The sequence below is a fragment of the Pygocentrus nattereri genome, chromosome 4 (genome assembly GCF_015220715.1).
Source record: "Pygocentrus nattereri isolate fPygNat1 chromosome 4, fPygNat1.pri, whole genome shotgun sequence".
NCBI classification, from domain to species: domain Eukaryota; kingdom Metazoa; phylum Chordata; class Actinopteri; order Characiformes; family Serrasalmidae; genus Pygocentrus; species Pygocentrus nattereri.
Window position 1 is genome coordinate 1186379 of NC_051214.1, and position 19070 is coordinate 1205448.

The 19070-nt window shown below is 42.0% G+C and overlaps 1 protein-coding gene across 1 annotated transcript in view; it reads left to right on the forward strand.

Annotated features, from left to right (window-relative positions):
- Nucleotides 1–15742, forward strand: part of LOC108411433 (adenylate cyclase type 3-like) — a 33724-nt gene extending 17982 nt beyond the window's left edge. The window contains exons 12-20 of the mRNA XM_037538103.1: nucleotides 775–891; nucleotides 3263–3534; nucleotides 5250–5331; nucleotides 7379–7537; nucleotides 8079–8225; nucleotides 8515–8625; nucleotides 12732–12858; nucleotides 13031–13155; nucleotides 15171–15742. Coding sequence (XP_037394000.1) covers nucleotides 775–891; nucleotides 3263–3534; nucleotides 5250–5331; nucleotides 7379–7537; nucleotides 8079–8225; nucleotides 8515–8625; nucleotides 12732–12858; nucleotides 13031–13155; nucleotides 15171–15353 — 1323 coding nt within the window. The 3' untranslated portion in view covers nucleotides 15354–15742. The remainder of the gene's footprint in view (nucleotides 1–774; nucleotides 892–3262; nucleotides 3535–5249; nucleotides 5332–7378; nucleotides 7538–8078; nucleotides 8226–8514; nucleotides 8626–12731; nucleotides 12859–13030; nucleotides 13156–15170) is intronic.
- The last annotated feature ends 3328 nt before the right edge of the window (nucleotides 15743–19070 follow it).

Here is a 19070-nt window from a genome sequence, read left to right on the forward strand (position 1 = left end):
AGTTATTTATTATCACCCCCCCTAATTCTTCAGTGAAGCTGAAGTCAGAGATTCTCCAGATTCTTGTTAGAATTTTCCCGTTCCACCTTAAGTGGGGCAGCAGCTACATTCTGGAGCTTCAGGCGTCAGAACTGCTGGACTATTTAAGGTGGAACGGGAGAGTTAGCGAGCCAGCTATCGGGACATCAGCATGCTATTAGCCAGTTTTTGTTTGTTATGAAGAAAACAATCATAATACACTGAAACGACACTAAACTAAGATAAAACAGTGATTATCATAGTTTTATATCTGAGAAAATGTTTACGTTTGTGGGTTTCTTTGGTCGCTCGCCCAGCCGTCTTCCCGGCTTTTCTTTCCTCAGAATGCTCTGTTTGGACTGTGAGACTCTGAGAAACCTCTGTTTGGAGGGTCCTGTAGCCCCAACTCTTCGCCCCACCCCTCTATCCCAACATAAATTGGGCCACCTATTTCACACTGAAGCTATGAGGCTACCAAGCAAGCTTGTGAATTAGCATGGTGCTAACTGCATAAATCATAGCCTCACAGTATCTGGAGGTGGTCAGTGACTCTAATAGACTTGATGATGTGGTTTCTGACTCACTGATATCTATAAACATGGGCTAACGTACATCAGCATAGCTAAACACAGCAGTAGCCTGACTGAAGTCCATTTTATGGGGTCTGTAGTGATGCTATTGCATAAATAAATAGATGAGATACTGAAATAATGAATAAATCTATGGTAATAATGGTTTGATGGTTTTTACTGGTAGCTGTTCTCGAAGAAGCTGGTGTCATTCTCTCTGTGGATCGATCGCACCCGCTGGGCTCGCAACACCTGGGCAATGGCAGCTATCTTCGTCCTGGCCATGGCTGAGGTGGCGGACATGGTGAGATGTTTTTCTTTCTCCTGGTCTGTGTTAGAGATGTCCTGATCCCAAAGATCACTCAATAGAACCAGTCCAACTGAAGGAGAATGTCGCTGTTATTGGATCAAAACCTTGTACACCATGTTTCCAAAAGTATTCGGTCATCTGGCTTCAAACGCATATGAACTAGAGTGACGTCCCATTCTTCATCCATAGGGTTTAATATGATGTCGGCCCACCCTTTGCAGCTATAACAGCTTCAGCTCTTCTGGGAAGGCTTTCCACAAGGGTTAGGAGTGTTTATAGGAATTTCTGACCGTTCTTCCAGAAGCTCATTTGTGAGGTCAGACACTGATGTTGGACGAGAAGGCCTGGCTCACAGTCTCCGCTCTAATTCATCCCAAAGGTGTTCTATGGGGTTGAGGTCAGGATTCTGTGCAGGCCAGTCAAGTTCTTCCACACCAAACTGGCTCATCCGTGTCTTTATGGACCTGCTTTGTGCACTGGTGCGCAGTCATGTTGGAACAGGAAGGGGCCGTCCCCAAACTGTTCCCACAAAGTTGGGAGCGTGAAATTGTCCAGAATCTCTTGGTGCTGAAGCTTTAAGAGTTCCTTTCACTGGAACTAAGGGGCCGAGCCCAACTCCTGAAAAACACCCCCACACCATGATCCCCCCTCCACCAAACTTTACACTCGGCACAATGCAGTCAGACAAGTACCGTCTCCTGGCAACCGCCAAACCCAAACCCGTCCATCGGATTTCCAGACGGAGAAGCGTGATTGGTCACTCCAGAGAACTCGTCTCCACTGCTCTAGAGTCCAGTGGCGGCGCTTTACTCCACTGCATTCCACGCTTTGCATTGCACTTGGTGATGTAAGGCTTGGATGCAGCTGCTCGGCCATGGAAACCCATTCCATGAAGCTCTCTACGCTGTTCTGGAGCTGATCTGAAGGCCACATGAAGTTTGGAGGTCTGTAGTGATGGACTCTGCAGAAAGTCGGTGACCTCTGCGCACTATGCCCCTCAGCATCCGCTGACCGCTCTGTCATTTTACGTGGCCGACCACTTCATGGCTGAGTTGCTGTCGTTCCCAATCTCTTCCACTTTGTTATAATCCCACTGACAGTGGACTGTGGAATATTTAGTAGTGAGGAAATTTCACGACTGGACTTGTTGCCCAGGTGTTCGTGACGTTTCATTGCAGACTGCAAAACTGTTGTTTGGAACATATTTGTGGGTTAATAAACACTTTATAACACTTTTAAAGGGGAATTCCACAACATTTTTAAAGTCTGCATATTTCAGTGTCAGAGAGGTTCAGTGTGCAATATGACGGTATTTTAGCTTCTCTAAGAATATTGTCAAAATAATGTTAAAGAAAACTGATCAACTACATATTTCATCTCTGACTCTTTAGTCCAACTTAACAAACCTCAGGAAATCTAAATATTGTGGTAGATATTGTGATGGTGAAAATATCGTCAGGTATTGTGATATTATATTTGCACCATATTGCTCACCCTTAGATGAGATGTAAACAAAGTGAGGTTTGGTGTTAAATTTCTCAGACGTGTTTACAGTGGTGGTGATGGGAACCAGGCGTCGCCATGACTACAACACAGATACAGACACTTTATTTACCATCCAGAACCACCAGAGAACCTACACGAGTCTTCTGAGCTCATATGGAATGTTGATGATGGAAAACAGTGGAAAATCTGGAATAATGAGTTTTCTTTGGGGACTATTTTGCCGCACAGCGCCCTGCATGTCTTCCTCCACCATGAATGGAGTTGAAGTTCTCTAAACTCTCATAAAACAGCGTCTCAGTCATCAGGCAGTGAATTCAGAACCAGCTCATGTAGGAACTTTCTGTAGGAGCTTTTAGAGGGACGTCTGGTTCCCATCACCACCACTGGGAACAGTTCTGACCTAGAACCGAGCGTTTCACACCAAACCGCTTGGTTTACGTCTGAACCACTTAATTATGCAGAAAATTTACAAAACTGGTGAAATTGTCCTTTAAGCAATTATCAGCTGATATTGATTGTAATATCACTGCGCATCACATTTGAGAATACTGTTATATCTTTGCTTTCCCGCTGATTTACACAATTAACACGCGATTAATAAGTGGCAATAAAACATGAGGCAGATAAGTTCACAAAAAATGAATACAAAATTTCAAGTTAAAAATACTTGAAATACTGAATAAAACATCAAAAAATGCTTTCTAGTGTATACGTTCTAATAATTAGGTTCATATTATTATTTCTATTATTATTATTTTATATTATTATTTTTAGTATTATACAGTTATTCAGAATAAAAATTGTTGATATGATGAGTGCTTTGATTGTTAGTCTAATGCAATGCGTGTGCTGTGTGTAGCTGAGCTGTGTGCAGCCCCCCCTGCTGGTGCTGAACTCCACTGCAGGTTTGACTCTGGAGACTCTGGGTGACGGCGGCTGCGCCCAAAACCCCAAACACTACAGCTACATCTCTGTGCTCTCTCTGGTGGCCACCACCATGCTGGTGCAGGTCAGCCACCTGGTCAAACTCGCCCTCATGCTGCTGGTTACCGTGGCAACCACTGCCGTGGACCTGTATAGCTGGAGGGACATTTATGATATCTACGACCTCATACGCTACCTGGAGTACAGGTGAGCCACATTAACTTTTTTTTTATTTCACTCAATAAAAAAACAGGGCTGCAACAAACACGAGCAACAAAAGAACATTATAGAGCTTTTTAAATGAAACAGTAGAAGCCGTATCGCCCCCTACGCTTCCTGTAGTGTATTACAGTCTGTCAGAGTGACTGTGTGGATCATATGAACATTATAGAGCTTTTTAAATGAAACAGTAGAAGCCGTATCGCCCCCTACGCTTCCTGTAGTGTATTACAGTCTGTCAGAGCGACTGTGTGGATCATATGAACATTATAGAGCTTTTTAAATGAAACAGTAGAAGCCGTATCGCCCCCTACGCTTCCTGTAGTGTATTACAGTCTGTCAGAGCGACTGTGTGGATCATATGAACATTATAGAGCTTTTTAAATGAAACAGTAGAAGCCGTATCGCCCCCTACGCTTCCTGTAGTGTATTACAGTCTGTCAGAGCGACTGTGTGGATCATATGAACATTATAGAGCTTTTTAAATGAAACAGTAGAAGCCGTATCGCCCCCTACGCTTCCTGTAGTGTATTACAGTCTGTCAGAGTGACTGTGTGGATCATATGAACATTATAGAGCTTTTTAAATGAAACAGTAGAAGCCGTATCGCCCCCTACGCTTCCTGTAGTGTATTACAGTCTGTCAGAGCGACTGTGTGGATCATATGAACATTATAGAGCTTTTTAAATGAAGCAGTAGAAGCCGTATCGCCCCCTATGCTTCCTGTAGTGTATTACAGTCTGTCAGAGTGACTGTGTGGATCATATGAACATAATAGAGCTTTTTAAATGAAACAGTAGAAGCCGTATCGCCCCCTACGCATCCTGTAGTGTATTACAGTCTGTCAGAGCGACTGTGTGGATCATATGAACATTATAGAGCTTTTTAAATGAAACAGTAGAAGCCGTATCGCCCCCTACGCTTCCTGTAGTGTATTACAGTCTGTCAGAGCGACTGTGTGGATCATATGAACATTATAGAGCTTTTTAAATGAAACAGTAGAAGCCGTATCGCCCCCTACGCTTCCTGTAGTGTATTACAGTCTGTCAGAGCGACTGTGTGGATCATATGAACATTATAGAGCTTTTTAAATGAAACAGTAGAAGCTGTAGCGCCCCCTACGCTTCCTGTAGTGTATTACAGTCTGTCAGAGCGACTGTGTGGATCATATGAACATTATAGAGCTTTTTAAATGAAACAGTAGAAGCCGTATCGCCCCCTACGCTTCCTGTAGTGTATTACAGTCTGTCAGAGCGACTGTGTGGATCATATGAACATTATAGAGCTTTTTAAATGAAACAGTAGAAGCCGTATCGCCCCCTACGCTTCCTGTAGTGTATTACAGTCTGTCAGAGCGACTGTGTGGATCATATGAACATTATAGAGCTTTTTAAATGAAACAGTAGAAGCTGTAGCGCCCCCTACGCTTCCTGTAGTGTATTACAGTCTGTCAGAGCGACTGTGTGGATCATATGAACATTATAGAGCTTTTTAAATGAAACAGTAGAAGCTGTAGCGCCCCCTACGCTTCCTGTAGTGTATTACAGTCTGTCAGAGCGACTGTGTGGATCATATGAACATTATAGAGCTTTTTAAATGAAACAGTAGAAGCTGTAGCGCCCCCTACGCTTCCTGTAGTGTTTTATAAACGATGTTTGAATATCGACTCTGATCAGTTCTGATGTGTGTGTGTTTATCTGCAGGCATTCTGTGGTTCCCAGTAAATATCTGATGACGGTGATGATCATCGTGATGATGATTAGTTTCTACCACTTCGCTCGGCACGTATGTCACACTGAACACTCTCAGCTCCTCCTGCAGCTCACTCTCTCTAACTGAGCACTCTCAGCTCCTCCTGCAGCTCACTCTCTCTAACTGAGCACTCTCAGCTCCTCCTGCAGCTCACTCTCTCTAACTGAGCACTCTCAGCTCCTCCTGCAGCTCAGACTCTCTCTAACTGAGCACTCTCAGCTCCTCCTGCAGCTCACTCTCTCTAACTGAGCACTCTCAGCTCCTCCTGCAGCTCAGACACTCTCTAACTGAGGACTCTCAGCTCCTCCTGCAGCTCAGACACTCTCTAACTGAGCACTCTCAGCTCCTCCTGCAGCTCAGACACTCTCTAACTGAGCACTCTCAGCTCCTCCTGCAGCTCAGACTCTCTCTAACTGAGCACTCTCAGCTCCTCCTGCAGCTCACTCTCTCTAACTGAGCACTCTCAGCTCCTCCTGCAGCTCAGACACTCTCTAACTGAGCACTCTCAGCTCCTCCTGCAGCTCACTCTCTCTAACTGAGCACTCTCAGCTCCTCCTGCAGCTCACTCTCTCTAACTGAGCACTCTCAGCTCCTCCTGCAGCTCACTCTCTCTAACTGAGCACTCTCAGCTCCTCCTGCAGCTCACTCTCTCTAACTGAGCACTCTCAGCTCCTCCTGCAGCTCACTCTCTCTAACTGAGCACTCTCAGCTCCTCCTGCAGCTCACTCTCTCTAACTGAGCACTCTCAGCTCCTCCTGCAGCTCAGACTCTCTCTAACTGAGCACTCTCAGCTCCTCCTGCAGCTCACTCTCTCTAACTGAGCACTCTCAGCTCCTCCTGCAGCTCAGACACTCTCTAACTGAGGACTCTCAGCTCCTCCTGCAGCTCAGACACTCTCTAACTGAGCACTCTCAGCTCCTCCTGCAGCTCAGACACTCTCTAACTGAGCACTCTCAGCTCCTCCTGCAGCTCAGACTCTCTCTAACTGAGCACTCTCAGCTCCTCCTGCAGCTCAGACTCTCTCTAACTGAGCACTCTCAGCTCCTCCTGCAGCTCACTCTCTCTAACTGAGCACTCTCAGCTCCTCCTGCAGCTCAGACACTCTCTAACTGAGCACTCTCAGCTCCTCCTGCAGCTCACTCTCTCTAACTGAGCACTCTCAGCTCCTCCTGCAGCTCAGACACTCTCTAACTGAGCACTCTCAGCTTCTCCTGCAGCTCACTCTCTCTAACTGAGCACTCTCAGCTCCTCCTGCAGCTCACTCTCTCTAACTGAGCACTCTCAGCTCCTCCTGCAGCTCAGACACTCTCTAACTGAGCACTCTCAGCTCCTCCTGCAGCTCACTCTCTCTAACTGAGCACTCTCAGCTCCTCCTGCAGCTCACTCTCTCTAACTGAGCACTCTCAGCTCCTCCTGCAGCTCAGACTCTCTCTAACTGAGCACTCTCAGCTCCTCCTGCAGCTCACTCTCTCTAACTGAGCACTCTCAGCTCCTCCTGCAGCTCAGACACTCTCTAACTGAGGACTCTCAGCTCCTCCTGCAGCTCAGACACTCTCTAACTGAGCACTCTCAGCTCCTCCTGCAGCACAGACACTCTCTAACTGAGCACTCTCAGCTCCTCCTGCAGCTCAGACTCTCTCTAACTGAGCACTCTCAGCTCCTCCTGCAGCTCAGACTCTCTCTAACTGAGCACTCTCAGCTCCTCCTGCAGCTCACTCTCTCTAACTGAGCACTCTCAGCTCCTCCTGCAGCTCAGACACTCTCTAACTGAGCACTCTCAGCTTCTCCTGCAGCTCACTCTCTCTAACTGAGCACTCTCAGCTCCTCCTGCAGCTCAGACACTCTCTAACTGAGCACTCTCAGCTCCTCCTGCAGCTCACTCTCTCTAACTGAGCACTCTCAGCTCCTCCTGCAGCTCACTCTCTCTAACTGAGCACTCTCAGCTCCTCCTGCAGCTCACTCTCTCTAACTGAGCACTCTCAGCTCCTCCTGCAGCTCACTCTCTCTAACTGAGCACTCTCAGCTCCTCCTGCAGCTCAGAGCCCCTCTTCCTCTCTCTCTCTCTCTCTCTCTCTCTCAGGTGGAGAGACAGTCCCGTAAGCTGTTTCTGTGGAAGGTTGAGGTTCATGATCAGAAGGAGCGAGTGTTCGAGATGAGGACGAATAATGAAGCTCTGGTCACCAACATCCTGCCTGAACACGTCGCCAAACACTTCCTCGGCTCTAAGAAAAGAGACGAGGTGAGAGAGAGAAAGTAAAGAGAGAGTGAAAGAGAGAGTGAGAGACTCGGAGAGAGTGTCAGTCACGATTACACAGCTTAACTCACACGACGGCAGCACCTGCAGCAGTGAGCGGCGTCTATTCCCCCGGAGCGCGGCGCCTCCCCAGGGCTGCTCTGTGTGGCTGCGCCCCCTAAGCTCTCCGCGGCTGCCTGGCCTTGACGTACGCCGCAATATTTCTCCAAACCACTGGACATCGATACTCGTGTGAAATAATATGAATTTACAGAAATCTTATCAGTATGTTTGAAAGAAAATCTTAGGTGTAATTTGGTGTAAAATACAAGCAACAGCAGTGAAAACATAATAAACCTCTCTGATTCATTCACTGCTAGCTGCTGGGCTAGGGAACTCTGCACACTGCTAAATCTAACCATCTCTGTAAAGTGCTAATGCTAACCTGTTACCTGAAGTTAACTCTAGCTAACTTTAGTTTAGTTGAAAACCAGCTAACGCAGTTTGTTTGTGTGTGTGTGTGTGTGTGTGTGTGTGTGTGTGTTAGGAGCTGTACAGTCAGTCTTATGATGAAATCGGCGTGATGTTCGCTTCAATCCCAAACTTCTCTGATTTCTACACTGAGGAGAGCATCAACAACGGCGGCCTGGAGTGTCTGAGGATCCTCAACGAGATCATCTCCGACTTTGACACTGTCAGTACACCTCACTCTACCCCCCACCAACCCCCAAACCACCCCCCCCCCTCGCACACCTCTCTCTCTCTCTCTACCCCCCCCAACCCCCAAACCCCCCCCCCCCCCCCGCCTTCCTCTCACTCTCTGTCTCTCTATGTCTCTCTCTCTCTCTACCCCCTCTCTTTCTCTCTGTCGCTCTTTCTCTAACCCCCCCCTTTTTTTCTTTGTTTCAGTCCTTTATTTGTCTGTTACTGATTCATGAATGTATCTAAAAGTATGTTCCTCTCTGACCTTTGACCCCGACCAGCTGTTGGACCGGACAGAGTTTCGCTGCATCACCAAAATAAAAACAATTGGAAGCACCTACATGGCAGCGTCGGGTCTCACACCGGAGAGCAACACCAACGGATTCGGCAGAGTAAGAGAGAGAGCCAGTTAATCATTCAGCCTAATGAGAAACTGTAGAACGGACTCGGTTTATATCACAATACCTACATTTAGAGCCGGTTATTCATTCAGCCTAATGAGAAACTGTAGAACAGACTCGGTTTATATCACAATACCTACATTTAGAGTCGGTTATTCATTCAGTCTAATGAGAAACTGTAGAACGGACTCGGTTTATATAACAATACCTACATTTAGAGCCGGTTATTCATTCAGTCTAATGAGAAACTGTAGAACAGACTCGGTTTATATCACAATACCTACATTTAGAGTCGGTTATTCATTCAGTCTAATGAGAAACTGTAGAACGGACTCGGTTTATATCACAATACCTACATTTAGAGTCGGTTATTCATTCAGTCTAATGAGAAACTGTAGAACGGACTCGGTTTATATCACAATACCTACATTTAGAGTCGGTTATTCATTCAGTCTAATGAGAAACTGTAGAACGGACTCGGTTTATATCACAATACCTACATTTAGAGCCGGTTATTCATTCAGCCTAATGAGAAACTGTAGAACGGACTCGGTTTATATCACAATACCTACATTTAGAGTCGGTTATTCATTCAGTCTAATGAGAAACTGTAGAACGGACTCGGTTTATATCACAATACCTACATTTAGAGTCGGTTATTCATTCAGTCTAATGAGAAACTGTAGAACGGACTCGGTTTATATCACAATACCTACATTTAGAGTCGGTTATTCATTCAGCCTAATGAGAAACTGTAGAACGGACTCGGTTTACATCACAATACCTACATTTAGAGTCGGTTATTCATTCAGTCTAATGAGAAACTGTAGAACAGACTCGGTTTATATCACAATACCTACATTTAGAGTCAGTTATTCATTCAGTCTAATGAGAAACTGTAGAACAGACTCGGTTTATATCACAATACCTACATTTAGAGTCGGTTATTCATTCAGTCTAATGAGAAACTGTAGAACGGACTCGGTTTATATCACAATACCTACATTTAGAGTCGGTTATTCATTCAGTCTAATGAGAAACTGTAGAACGGACTCGGTTTATATCACAATACCTACATTTAGAGTCGGTTATTCATTCAGTCTAATGAGAAACTGTAGAACGGACTCGGTTTATATCACAATACCTACATTTAGAGCCGGTTATTCATTCAGCCTAACGAGAAACTGTAGAACGGACTCGGTTTATATCACAATACCTACATTTAGAGCCGGTTATTCATTCAGCCTAACGAGAAACTGTAGAATGGACTCGGTTTATATCACAATACCTACATTTAGAGTCGGTTATTCATTCAGTCTAATGAGAAACTGTAGAACAGACTCGGTTTATATCACAATACCTACATTTAGAGTCGGTTATTCATTCAGTCTAATGAGAAACTGTAGAACAGACTCGGTTTATATCACAATACCTACATTTAGAGCCGGTTATTCATTCAGTCTAATGAGAAACTGTAGAACAGACTCGGTTTATATCACAATACCTACATTTAGAGCCGGTTATTCATTCAGTCTAATGAGAAACTGTAGAACGGACTCGGTTTATATCACAATACCTACATTTAGAGTCGGTTATTCATTCAGCCTAATGAGAAACTGTAGAACGGACTCGGTTTATATCACAATACCTACATTTAGAGTCGGTTATTCATTCAGTCTAATGAGAAACTGTAGAACGGACTCGGTTTATATTACAATACCTACATTTAGAGTCGGTTATTCATTCAGTCTAATGAGAAACTGTAGAACGGACTCGGTTTATATCACAATACCTACATTTAGAGTCGGTTATTCATTCAGCCTAATGAGAAACTGTAGAACGGACTCGGTTTATATCACAATACCTACATTTAGAGTCGGTTATTCATTCAGTCTAATGAGAAACTGTAGAACGGACTCGGTTTATATCACAATACCTACATTTAGAGTCGGTTATTCATTCAGCCTAATGAGAAACTGTAGAACGGACTCGGTTTATATCACAATACCTACATTTAGAGCCGATTATTCATTCAGTCTAACGAGAAACTGTAGAACGGACTCGGTTTATATCACAATACCTACATTTAGAGCCGGTTATTCATTCAGCCTAACGAGAAACTGTAGAACGGACTCGGTTTATATCACAATACCTACATTTAGAGTCGGTTATTCATTCAGTCTAACGAGAAACTGTAGAACGGACTCGGTTTATATCACAATACCTACATTTAGAGCCGGTTATTCATTCAGTCTAATGAGAAACTGTAGAACGGACTCGGTTTATATCACAATACCTACATTTAGAGTCGGTTATTCATTCAGCCTAATGAGAAACTGTAGAACGGACTCGGTTTATATTACAATACCTACATTTAGAGTCGGTTATTCATTCAGTCTAACGAGAAACTGTAGAACGGACTCGGTTTATATCACAATACCTACATTTAGAGTCGGTTATTCATTCAGCCTAATGAGAAACTGTAGAACGGACTCGGTTTATATCACAATACCTACATTTAGAGTCGGTTATTCATTCAGCCTAATGAGAAACTGTAGAACGGATTCGGTTTATATCACAATACCTACATTTAGAGTCGGTTATTCATTCAGCCTAATGAGAAACTGTAGAACGGACTCGGTTTATATCACAATACCTACATTTAGAGTCGGTTATTCATTCAGCCTAATGAGAAACTGTAGAACGGACTCGGTTTATATCACAATACCTACATTTAGAGTCGGTTATTCATTCAGTCTAATGAGAAACTGTAGAACGGACTCGGTTTATATCACAATACCTACATTTAGAGTCGGTTATTCATTCAGTCTAATGAGAAACTGTAGAACGGACTCGGTTTATATCACAATACCTACATTTAGAGTCGGTTATTCATTCAGCCTAATGAGAAACTGTAGAACAGACTCGGTTTATATCACAATACCTACATTTAGAGTCGGTTATTCATTCAGCCTAATGAGAAACTGTAGAACGGACACGGTTTATATCACAATACCTACATTTAGAGTCGGTTATTCATTCAGCCTAATGAGAAACTGTAGAACGGACTCGGTTTATATCACAATACCTACATTTAGAGTCGGTTATTCATTCAGCCTAATGAGAAACTGTAGAACGGACTCGGTTTATATCACAATACCTACATTTAGAGTCGGTTATTCATTCAGCCTAATGAGAAACTGTAGAACGGACTCGGTTTATATCACAATACCTACATTTAGAGCCGGTTATTCATTCAGCCTAATGAGAAACTGTAGAACGGACTCGGTTTATATCACAATACCTACATTTAGAGCCGGTTATTCATTCAGCCTAATGAGAAACTGTAGAACGGACTCGGTTTATATCACAATACCTACATTTAGAGCCGGTTATTCATTCAGCCTAATGAGAAACTGTAGAACGGACTCGGTTTATATCACAATACCTACATTTAGAGTCGGTTATTCATTCAGCCTAATGAGAAACTGTAGAACGGACTCGGTTTATATCACAATACCTACATTTAGAGTCGGTTATTCATTCAGCCTAATGAGAAACTGTAGAACGGACTCGGTTTATATCACAATACCTACATTTAGAGTCGGTTATTCATTCAGCCTAATGAGAAACTGTAGAACGGACTCGGTTTATATCACAATACCTACATTTAGAGCCGGTTATTCATTCAGTCTAATGAGAAACTGTAGAACGGACTCGGTTTATATCACAATACCTACATTTAGAGTCGGTTATTCATTCAGCCTAATGAGAAACTGTAGAACGGACTCGGTTTATATCACAATACCTACATTTAGAGTCGGTTATTCATTCAGTCTAATGAGAAACTGTAGAACGGACTCGGTTTATATCACAATACCTACATTTAGAGTCGTTAATTCATTCAGCCTAATGAGAAACTGTAGAACGGACTCGGTTTATATCACAATACCTACATTTAGAGTCGGTTATTCATTCAGTCTAATGAGAAACTGTAGAACGGACTCGGTTTATATCACAATACCTACATTTAGAGTCGGTTATTCATTCAGTATCTGTATTGTGGAGATGACGTTGTGTTGTGTTGTGTGTAACAGAAGGAGGATCAGTGTCTTGTTGAACGATGGCAGCACCTGGCTGATCTGGCTGATTTTGCTCTGGCCATGAAGGTCACCCTCAATAACCTCAACAAGCAGTCCTTCAACAACTTCATGCTCCGCATTGGTAATGAAAACAACGTCTGTTACTGGATCATTTCATTTTTTCAAGATGAATCTAGACGAACTTACAAACCTCAGTTCCAACGGTTTGAGGCTTGATGTGTATTTGTGAATATATATATATCTATATACACACATATGTCTGTGTGTGTGTGTGTGTGTGTGTGTGTTGTCAGGGTTGAATATGGGTGGAGTGTTAGCTGGTGTGATTGGAGCTCGTAAGCCTCACTATGATATCTGGGGAAACACAGTCAATGTGGCCAGCCGCATGGAGTCCACTGGAGTTATGGGTAATATACAGGTAACACACAAACACACACACACACACACAAACAAACACACACATCTGGTTTTGTTTACACATGACTATAGACCCCCCGTAGACTCATTCCTTTACATTCTCACATGCCTACACACGTCAGAACTCACCTCCTTATTCTCAGCTCGTTCCTCTGATACACACTGCAGTGAACCAAACAGAATTACACATAATCAGGGAATCAGCACTGAACTAACTCTAAACTTTACATTAGAATAACGTTAAACTTTATATTAAACTACCTCTAAACTTTGCAGTCGACAAACTCTAAACTTTACATCAGACTAACTCAACTTTACGTTACGCTATATCTAAACCTTACAATGGACTAACTCTAAACTTTACATTAACATACATGTAAACTTTACATAGACTAACTCAACTTTACATTAGACTAACTCTAAACATTACAGTCGACAAACTCTAAACTTTACAGTTGACACACTTAACTTTACATTATACTAACTCTAAACTTTACAATGGACCATCTCTAAACTTTACTTTGGACTAACTGTAAACTTTACATTAACCTCAACTAAATCTGGTGCTAATCTAACTTCACCTTTAAACTGACTCTTAACACTAAACTAACCCTAAAGTACTTGTAGCACTAAATCTAAACTTAATTACTAAACTTACACTACACTAATTGTAAACTAACTCTAGTACTAATCTAACTCTAATACTAAACTAATTGTAAACTAACTCTAGTACTAATCTAACTCTAATACTAAACTAATTGTAAACTAACTCTAGTACTAATCTAACTCTAATACTAAACTAATTGTAAACTAACTCTAGTACTAATCTAACTCTAATACTAAACTAATTGTAAACTAACTCTAGTACTAATCTAACTCTAATACTAAACTAATTGTAAACTAACTCTAGTACTAATCTAACTCTAATACTAAACTAATTGTAAACTAACTCTAGTATTAATCTAACTCTAATACTAAACTAATTCTAAACTAACTCTAGTACTAATCTAACTCTAATACTAAACTAATTGTAAACTAACTCTAGTACTAATCTAACTCTAATACTAAACTAATTGTAAACTAACTCTAGTACTAATCTAACTCTAATACTAAACTAATTGTAAACTAACTCTAGTACTAATCTAACTCTAATACTAAACTAATTCTAAACTAACTCTAGTACTAATCTAACTCTAATACTAAATTAATTGTAAACTAATTCTAGTACTAATCTAACTCTAATACTAAACTAATTCTAAACTAACTCTAGTACTAATCTAACTCTAATACTAAACTAATTCTAAACTAACTCTAGTACTAATCTAACTCTAATACTAAATTAATTCTAAACTAACTCTAGTACTAATCTAACTCTAATACTAAACTAATTCTAAACTAACTCTAGTACTAATCTAACTCTAATACTAAACTAATTCTAAACTAACTCTAGTACTAATCTAACTCTAATACTAAACTAATTCTAAACTAACTCTAGTACTAATCTAACTCTAATACTAAACTAATTCTAAACTAACTCTAGTACTAATCTAACTCTAATACTAAATTAATTCTAAACTAACTCTAGTACTAATCTAACTCTAATACTAAACTAATTCTAAACTAACTCTAGTACTAATCTAACTCTAATACAAAACTAATTCTAAACTAACTGAAGTATTAAACTAACGCTAATATAAATCTAGTACCTAATTAAACTCTACAGTATTGTGAACTTTGATCCATTCCAGTAAATAAAGCTTAGTCCTGTTCAGTGAAAGCCCAGCTAATCAGTGTGAGAGGAAGGAGCTTCTCTACTGTGGAGACTGTGATTTAACCTTGACTGTGGCGCCCTCTGCTGGTCAGTCTGTGTACAGACCCCCAGGCCATTTTCTCGGGCTCTTGCTTTGGGAGTAAACCCTGATTTAAAAGGGTTTTGTGGGTTTGCTGTTCCACTTGGTTGACGGTGTGCTGTGGAAACTGCCTTTGCTTTTAACTGTGAGTGTGTGGCGCCCTCAGGTGGTGGAGGACTGCTATAAGATCCTGAGGGAGTACGGGTTCCGCTTCGTGAGGAGAGGCCCCATCTTCGTGAAAGGGAAAGGAGAACTGCTCACTTTCTTCATGAAGGGAAAAGACAAATCCGTTCCCAACGGCCTCACGGTCATCCCCAGCCTCCCCAACCAGATACTGGACAAGTCCTGATGACGCTGTAACATAAACGGAGGAACACGGGAACGTTCGCACTCAGAGAACTGCTGTAGAAGAGTAGAACTTTCTGGAAAGGTTTAGAGAGTCTATCTGATGTTTACAACACCTAAAACATTAACTATACCTGTGCAGAGGTGAGTAGCACCTAGTTACATTTACTCAAGGACATGGACTTGTACTCATTTTAGTATTTCCAGGTTGTAACACTTTCACTTCTACTCAAGTACATTAGTGAATTAGTGAAGGAGTCTACATTTTTCTCAGACACATTTCAGCTGTTCGTATTTAGCTACTCATTCCATTCTGTGGAATTTCCATGTTGAAACATCTGTACGACTTTGTGATTGGCACCATATCGAACTGCGGAGCTTTAGCATTTTGTATTAGACCAAAATAATCCGAAAAACAGAAAATAAAGCCACACAGACTTCGGTTCTCATGCTGACTCATTTACTAAGGAGTTCCACGGCACTTCAGTACGTTACTCAGTACTAAAGTAGTTTTCTGTTCTGATACTTTTGTACTTTTACTCAGGTTGTTTTACTTGAAGGTACTTTTACCTGTGCCATTATTTTACCCACAGGATCAATACTTTTACCTCTACCCACCTCTGTATCTGTACGAGTCCTCATAACAGGGATGTTCGATTACAAATCCACTCAAGAGTCCGCTTTCCAAACCATGTACAAACATACACTCGCTGGCCACTTTATTAGGTACTGCTAGTAAAAGGCTGGACCCCCTTTTGCCTTCAGAACTGTTTTAATTCTTCATGGCTGACTTTCAACAAGGTGTTGGAAACGTTCCTCAGAGATTCTGGTTGGTTATTTGAGTTCCTGTTGTCTTTCTATCATCTGGAACCAGTCTGCCCGTTCTCCTCTGACCTCTCACATCAACAAGGCATTTTCGTCCACACAACTGACCGCTCACTGGATATTTCCTCTTTTTCGGACCGTTCTCTGTAAACCCTAGAGATGGTTGTGTGTGAAAATCCCAGCAGATCAGCAGTTTCTGAAATACTCAGACCAGCCCGTCTGGCACCAACAACCACGCCACGTTCAAAGCCCCTTAAATCCCCTTTCTTCCCCGTTCTGATGCTCGGTCTGCACTTCAGCAGGTCGTCTTGACCACCTCTACACGCCTAAATGCAGTGAGCTGCGGCCGTGTGATTGGCTGATTAGCTATTTGTGATAACAAGCAACTGAACAGGTGTACCTGCTTTAGACACTGGCAGGCTTCATAACTACAGTTTGAATACACACACACACACACACACACACACACACACACACACACACACACATTTTAGTGTCTATAAGCAATAGTTGTTCACCATAAATCACTACTAATCACTACTAATACTAATAAACATGAATATGATCATTAAGGTCATCATCAGTGGTGTAAACGTTTCATGAATCGCTGCTGTCAAAACAAAAACTCGTATCTCTGTTTTCGTTGTTTCTCAGTTTGAGGTCATTTGAAAAGGCCTGTTGCTCTTCACATCGTGTGTGAATTTCACGATGAATGGACCAAAAGAAACGGCCCAAAATGACTCAGACGTCTGGTTCCACTGACTTCCACTGAAGGTGAAGCCGGTTTTTTCCTTCTCCTGTAAAGTCACTGTTTTGGAGATATGAGGTTTTGTTCCGACAGCAGTGAAATATCCACTCACCTGTAACAGCAGGACTGTGTGGTGATTCCATTCCTTTCTCAGTTTTGATGCGCTGGGTGTCCCGCTGGGTGTCCCGCTGGGTGTCCCGCTGGGTGTCCCCGCTGGGTGTCCCGCTGGGTGTCCCCGCTATGTTCTGAATGAATCCAGGAAGGCAGACGAACTGCCTGCCCGACTCACAGCTAAGTTAGGCTTTACTGCAGTAGCTGGCTTTACAGTGATTGAGCTGTATAAGCTCAGTTACAGGTGTCCAAGCTGACTGTGCAGGTTTGCAGTCTGAGCTAACTTTGGCAACACTTGAGTGACCACCTAAATTAACAGGGTGGGACCTGGGATGACCAACACAGACCGTGCAGCAGCAGATGAGCTGGCGTCTCTGACTTTACATCTACGAGGTGGACCGACAAGGTAGGAGTGTCTAATAGAGTGGACAATGAGTGGACACAGGGTTTAAACACTATAGCGTCTGATCCACTCGCACCAGCACACTAACACACCACCACCACGTCAGTGTTACTGCAGTGCTGAGAATGACCCACCACCCAAACAGTACCTGCTCTGTGAGGGTCCATGGGGGTCCTGACCACTGAAGAACAGGGTAACAGAGTATCAGAGAAACAGATGGACTCCAGTCTGTAACTGTAGAACTACAGAGTGCAGCTATACGGTCAGTGGAGCTGATAGAAAAGTGGTTTTAATGTATATATATATATATATATCTAGAGTCCAGTGGCGGCGCTTTACTCCACTGCATTCCACGCTTTGCACTGCGCTTGGTGATGTAAGGCTTGGATGCAGCTGCTCGGCCATGGAAACCCATTCCATGAAGCTCTCTACGCTGTTCTTGAGCTGATCTGAAGGCCACATGAAGTTTGGAGGTTACTGACTGAACTGACTCAAGGCCAAAAAATTAATTGGCTTTAAAAATGTAAGATTTTTTAAAACATATTTTTGGTTAGAAAACAGTGAACTATGTGTTTTAATGTGCGCCCCCTGCTGGTGCAGTGATAACGCGTTGGACTGGACTTTTACATCAACACCAAACACTAAACTTCATTTTTAAACTGTGTTTTAAATTAATTTTGGTTGAAAAAAAGCAAAAAGCATTGGTTTGAACTACGACTATGAGCTAAACATATACCAAAAACAACAACAATAATAATAATAATAATAATGGTGATGATAAGACAACGATGATAATAATAACAATGATAATAATAATAATGATAATAATTATTATAATAATAATGATTTTGATTATGATGATAATAATCATAATGATAATAAAAATTATTATAACAATAATTTTGATGATGATGATGATAATAATAATAATAATAATGGTGATGATAAGACAACGATGATAATAATAACAATGATAATAATAATAATGATAATAATAATTATTATAATAATGATTTTGATTATGATGATAATAATCATAATGATAATAATAATTATTATAACAATAATTTTGATGATGATGATGATAATAATAATAATAATAATAATGGTGGTGGTGATGATAGTAATAATACAAAATAATAATGATGATACTACTAATTATTATTATTATTGTTGTTGTTATTATAACGATGATGATGATAATAATACTAATAATAATGATAATTTTGGTCAGGTCAGGGTGTCCAGTGGTACAGTAAGTTTTCTGGGAGTCTGTCTGGACTTTCACATCAAGATCAAACACCCAGATCCTTAAATCTGTTTTACATTCCTGTTTAAAAACAAACAAACAGCTGTTTTGCTTTGAGCTCTCCTCAGTGGCGCTCGCGCGCCCCCTGCTGGCCACCGTGTCAGTGGGACAGTAAACCGTTCTCCAGGTTATCGGCTGGACTTTCACATCGAAACCAAACGGCAAGACGACCTCTAAACCGGGGTTCGGGTTCGGTTTCGGGTTCGGGTTCGGGTTTCGGGTTTAAAGCGAGCGGTTTTGTTTTGAAGGGCTAATAGCTGTAATCGCGCCCCCTGCTGGCCGCAGGAGCCCGGACGCCGCGGAGGCATTTCCGGTGACGTCAGGC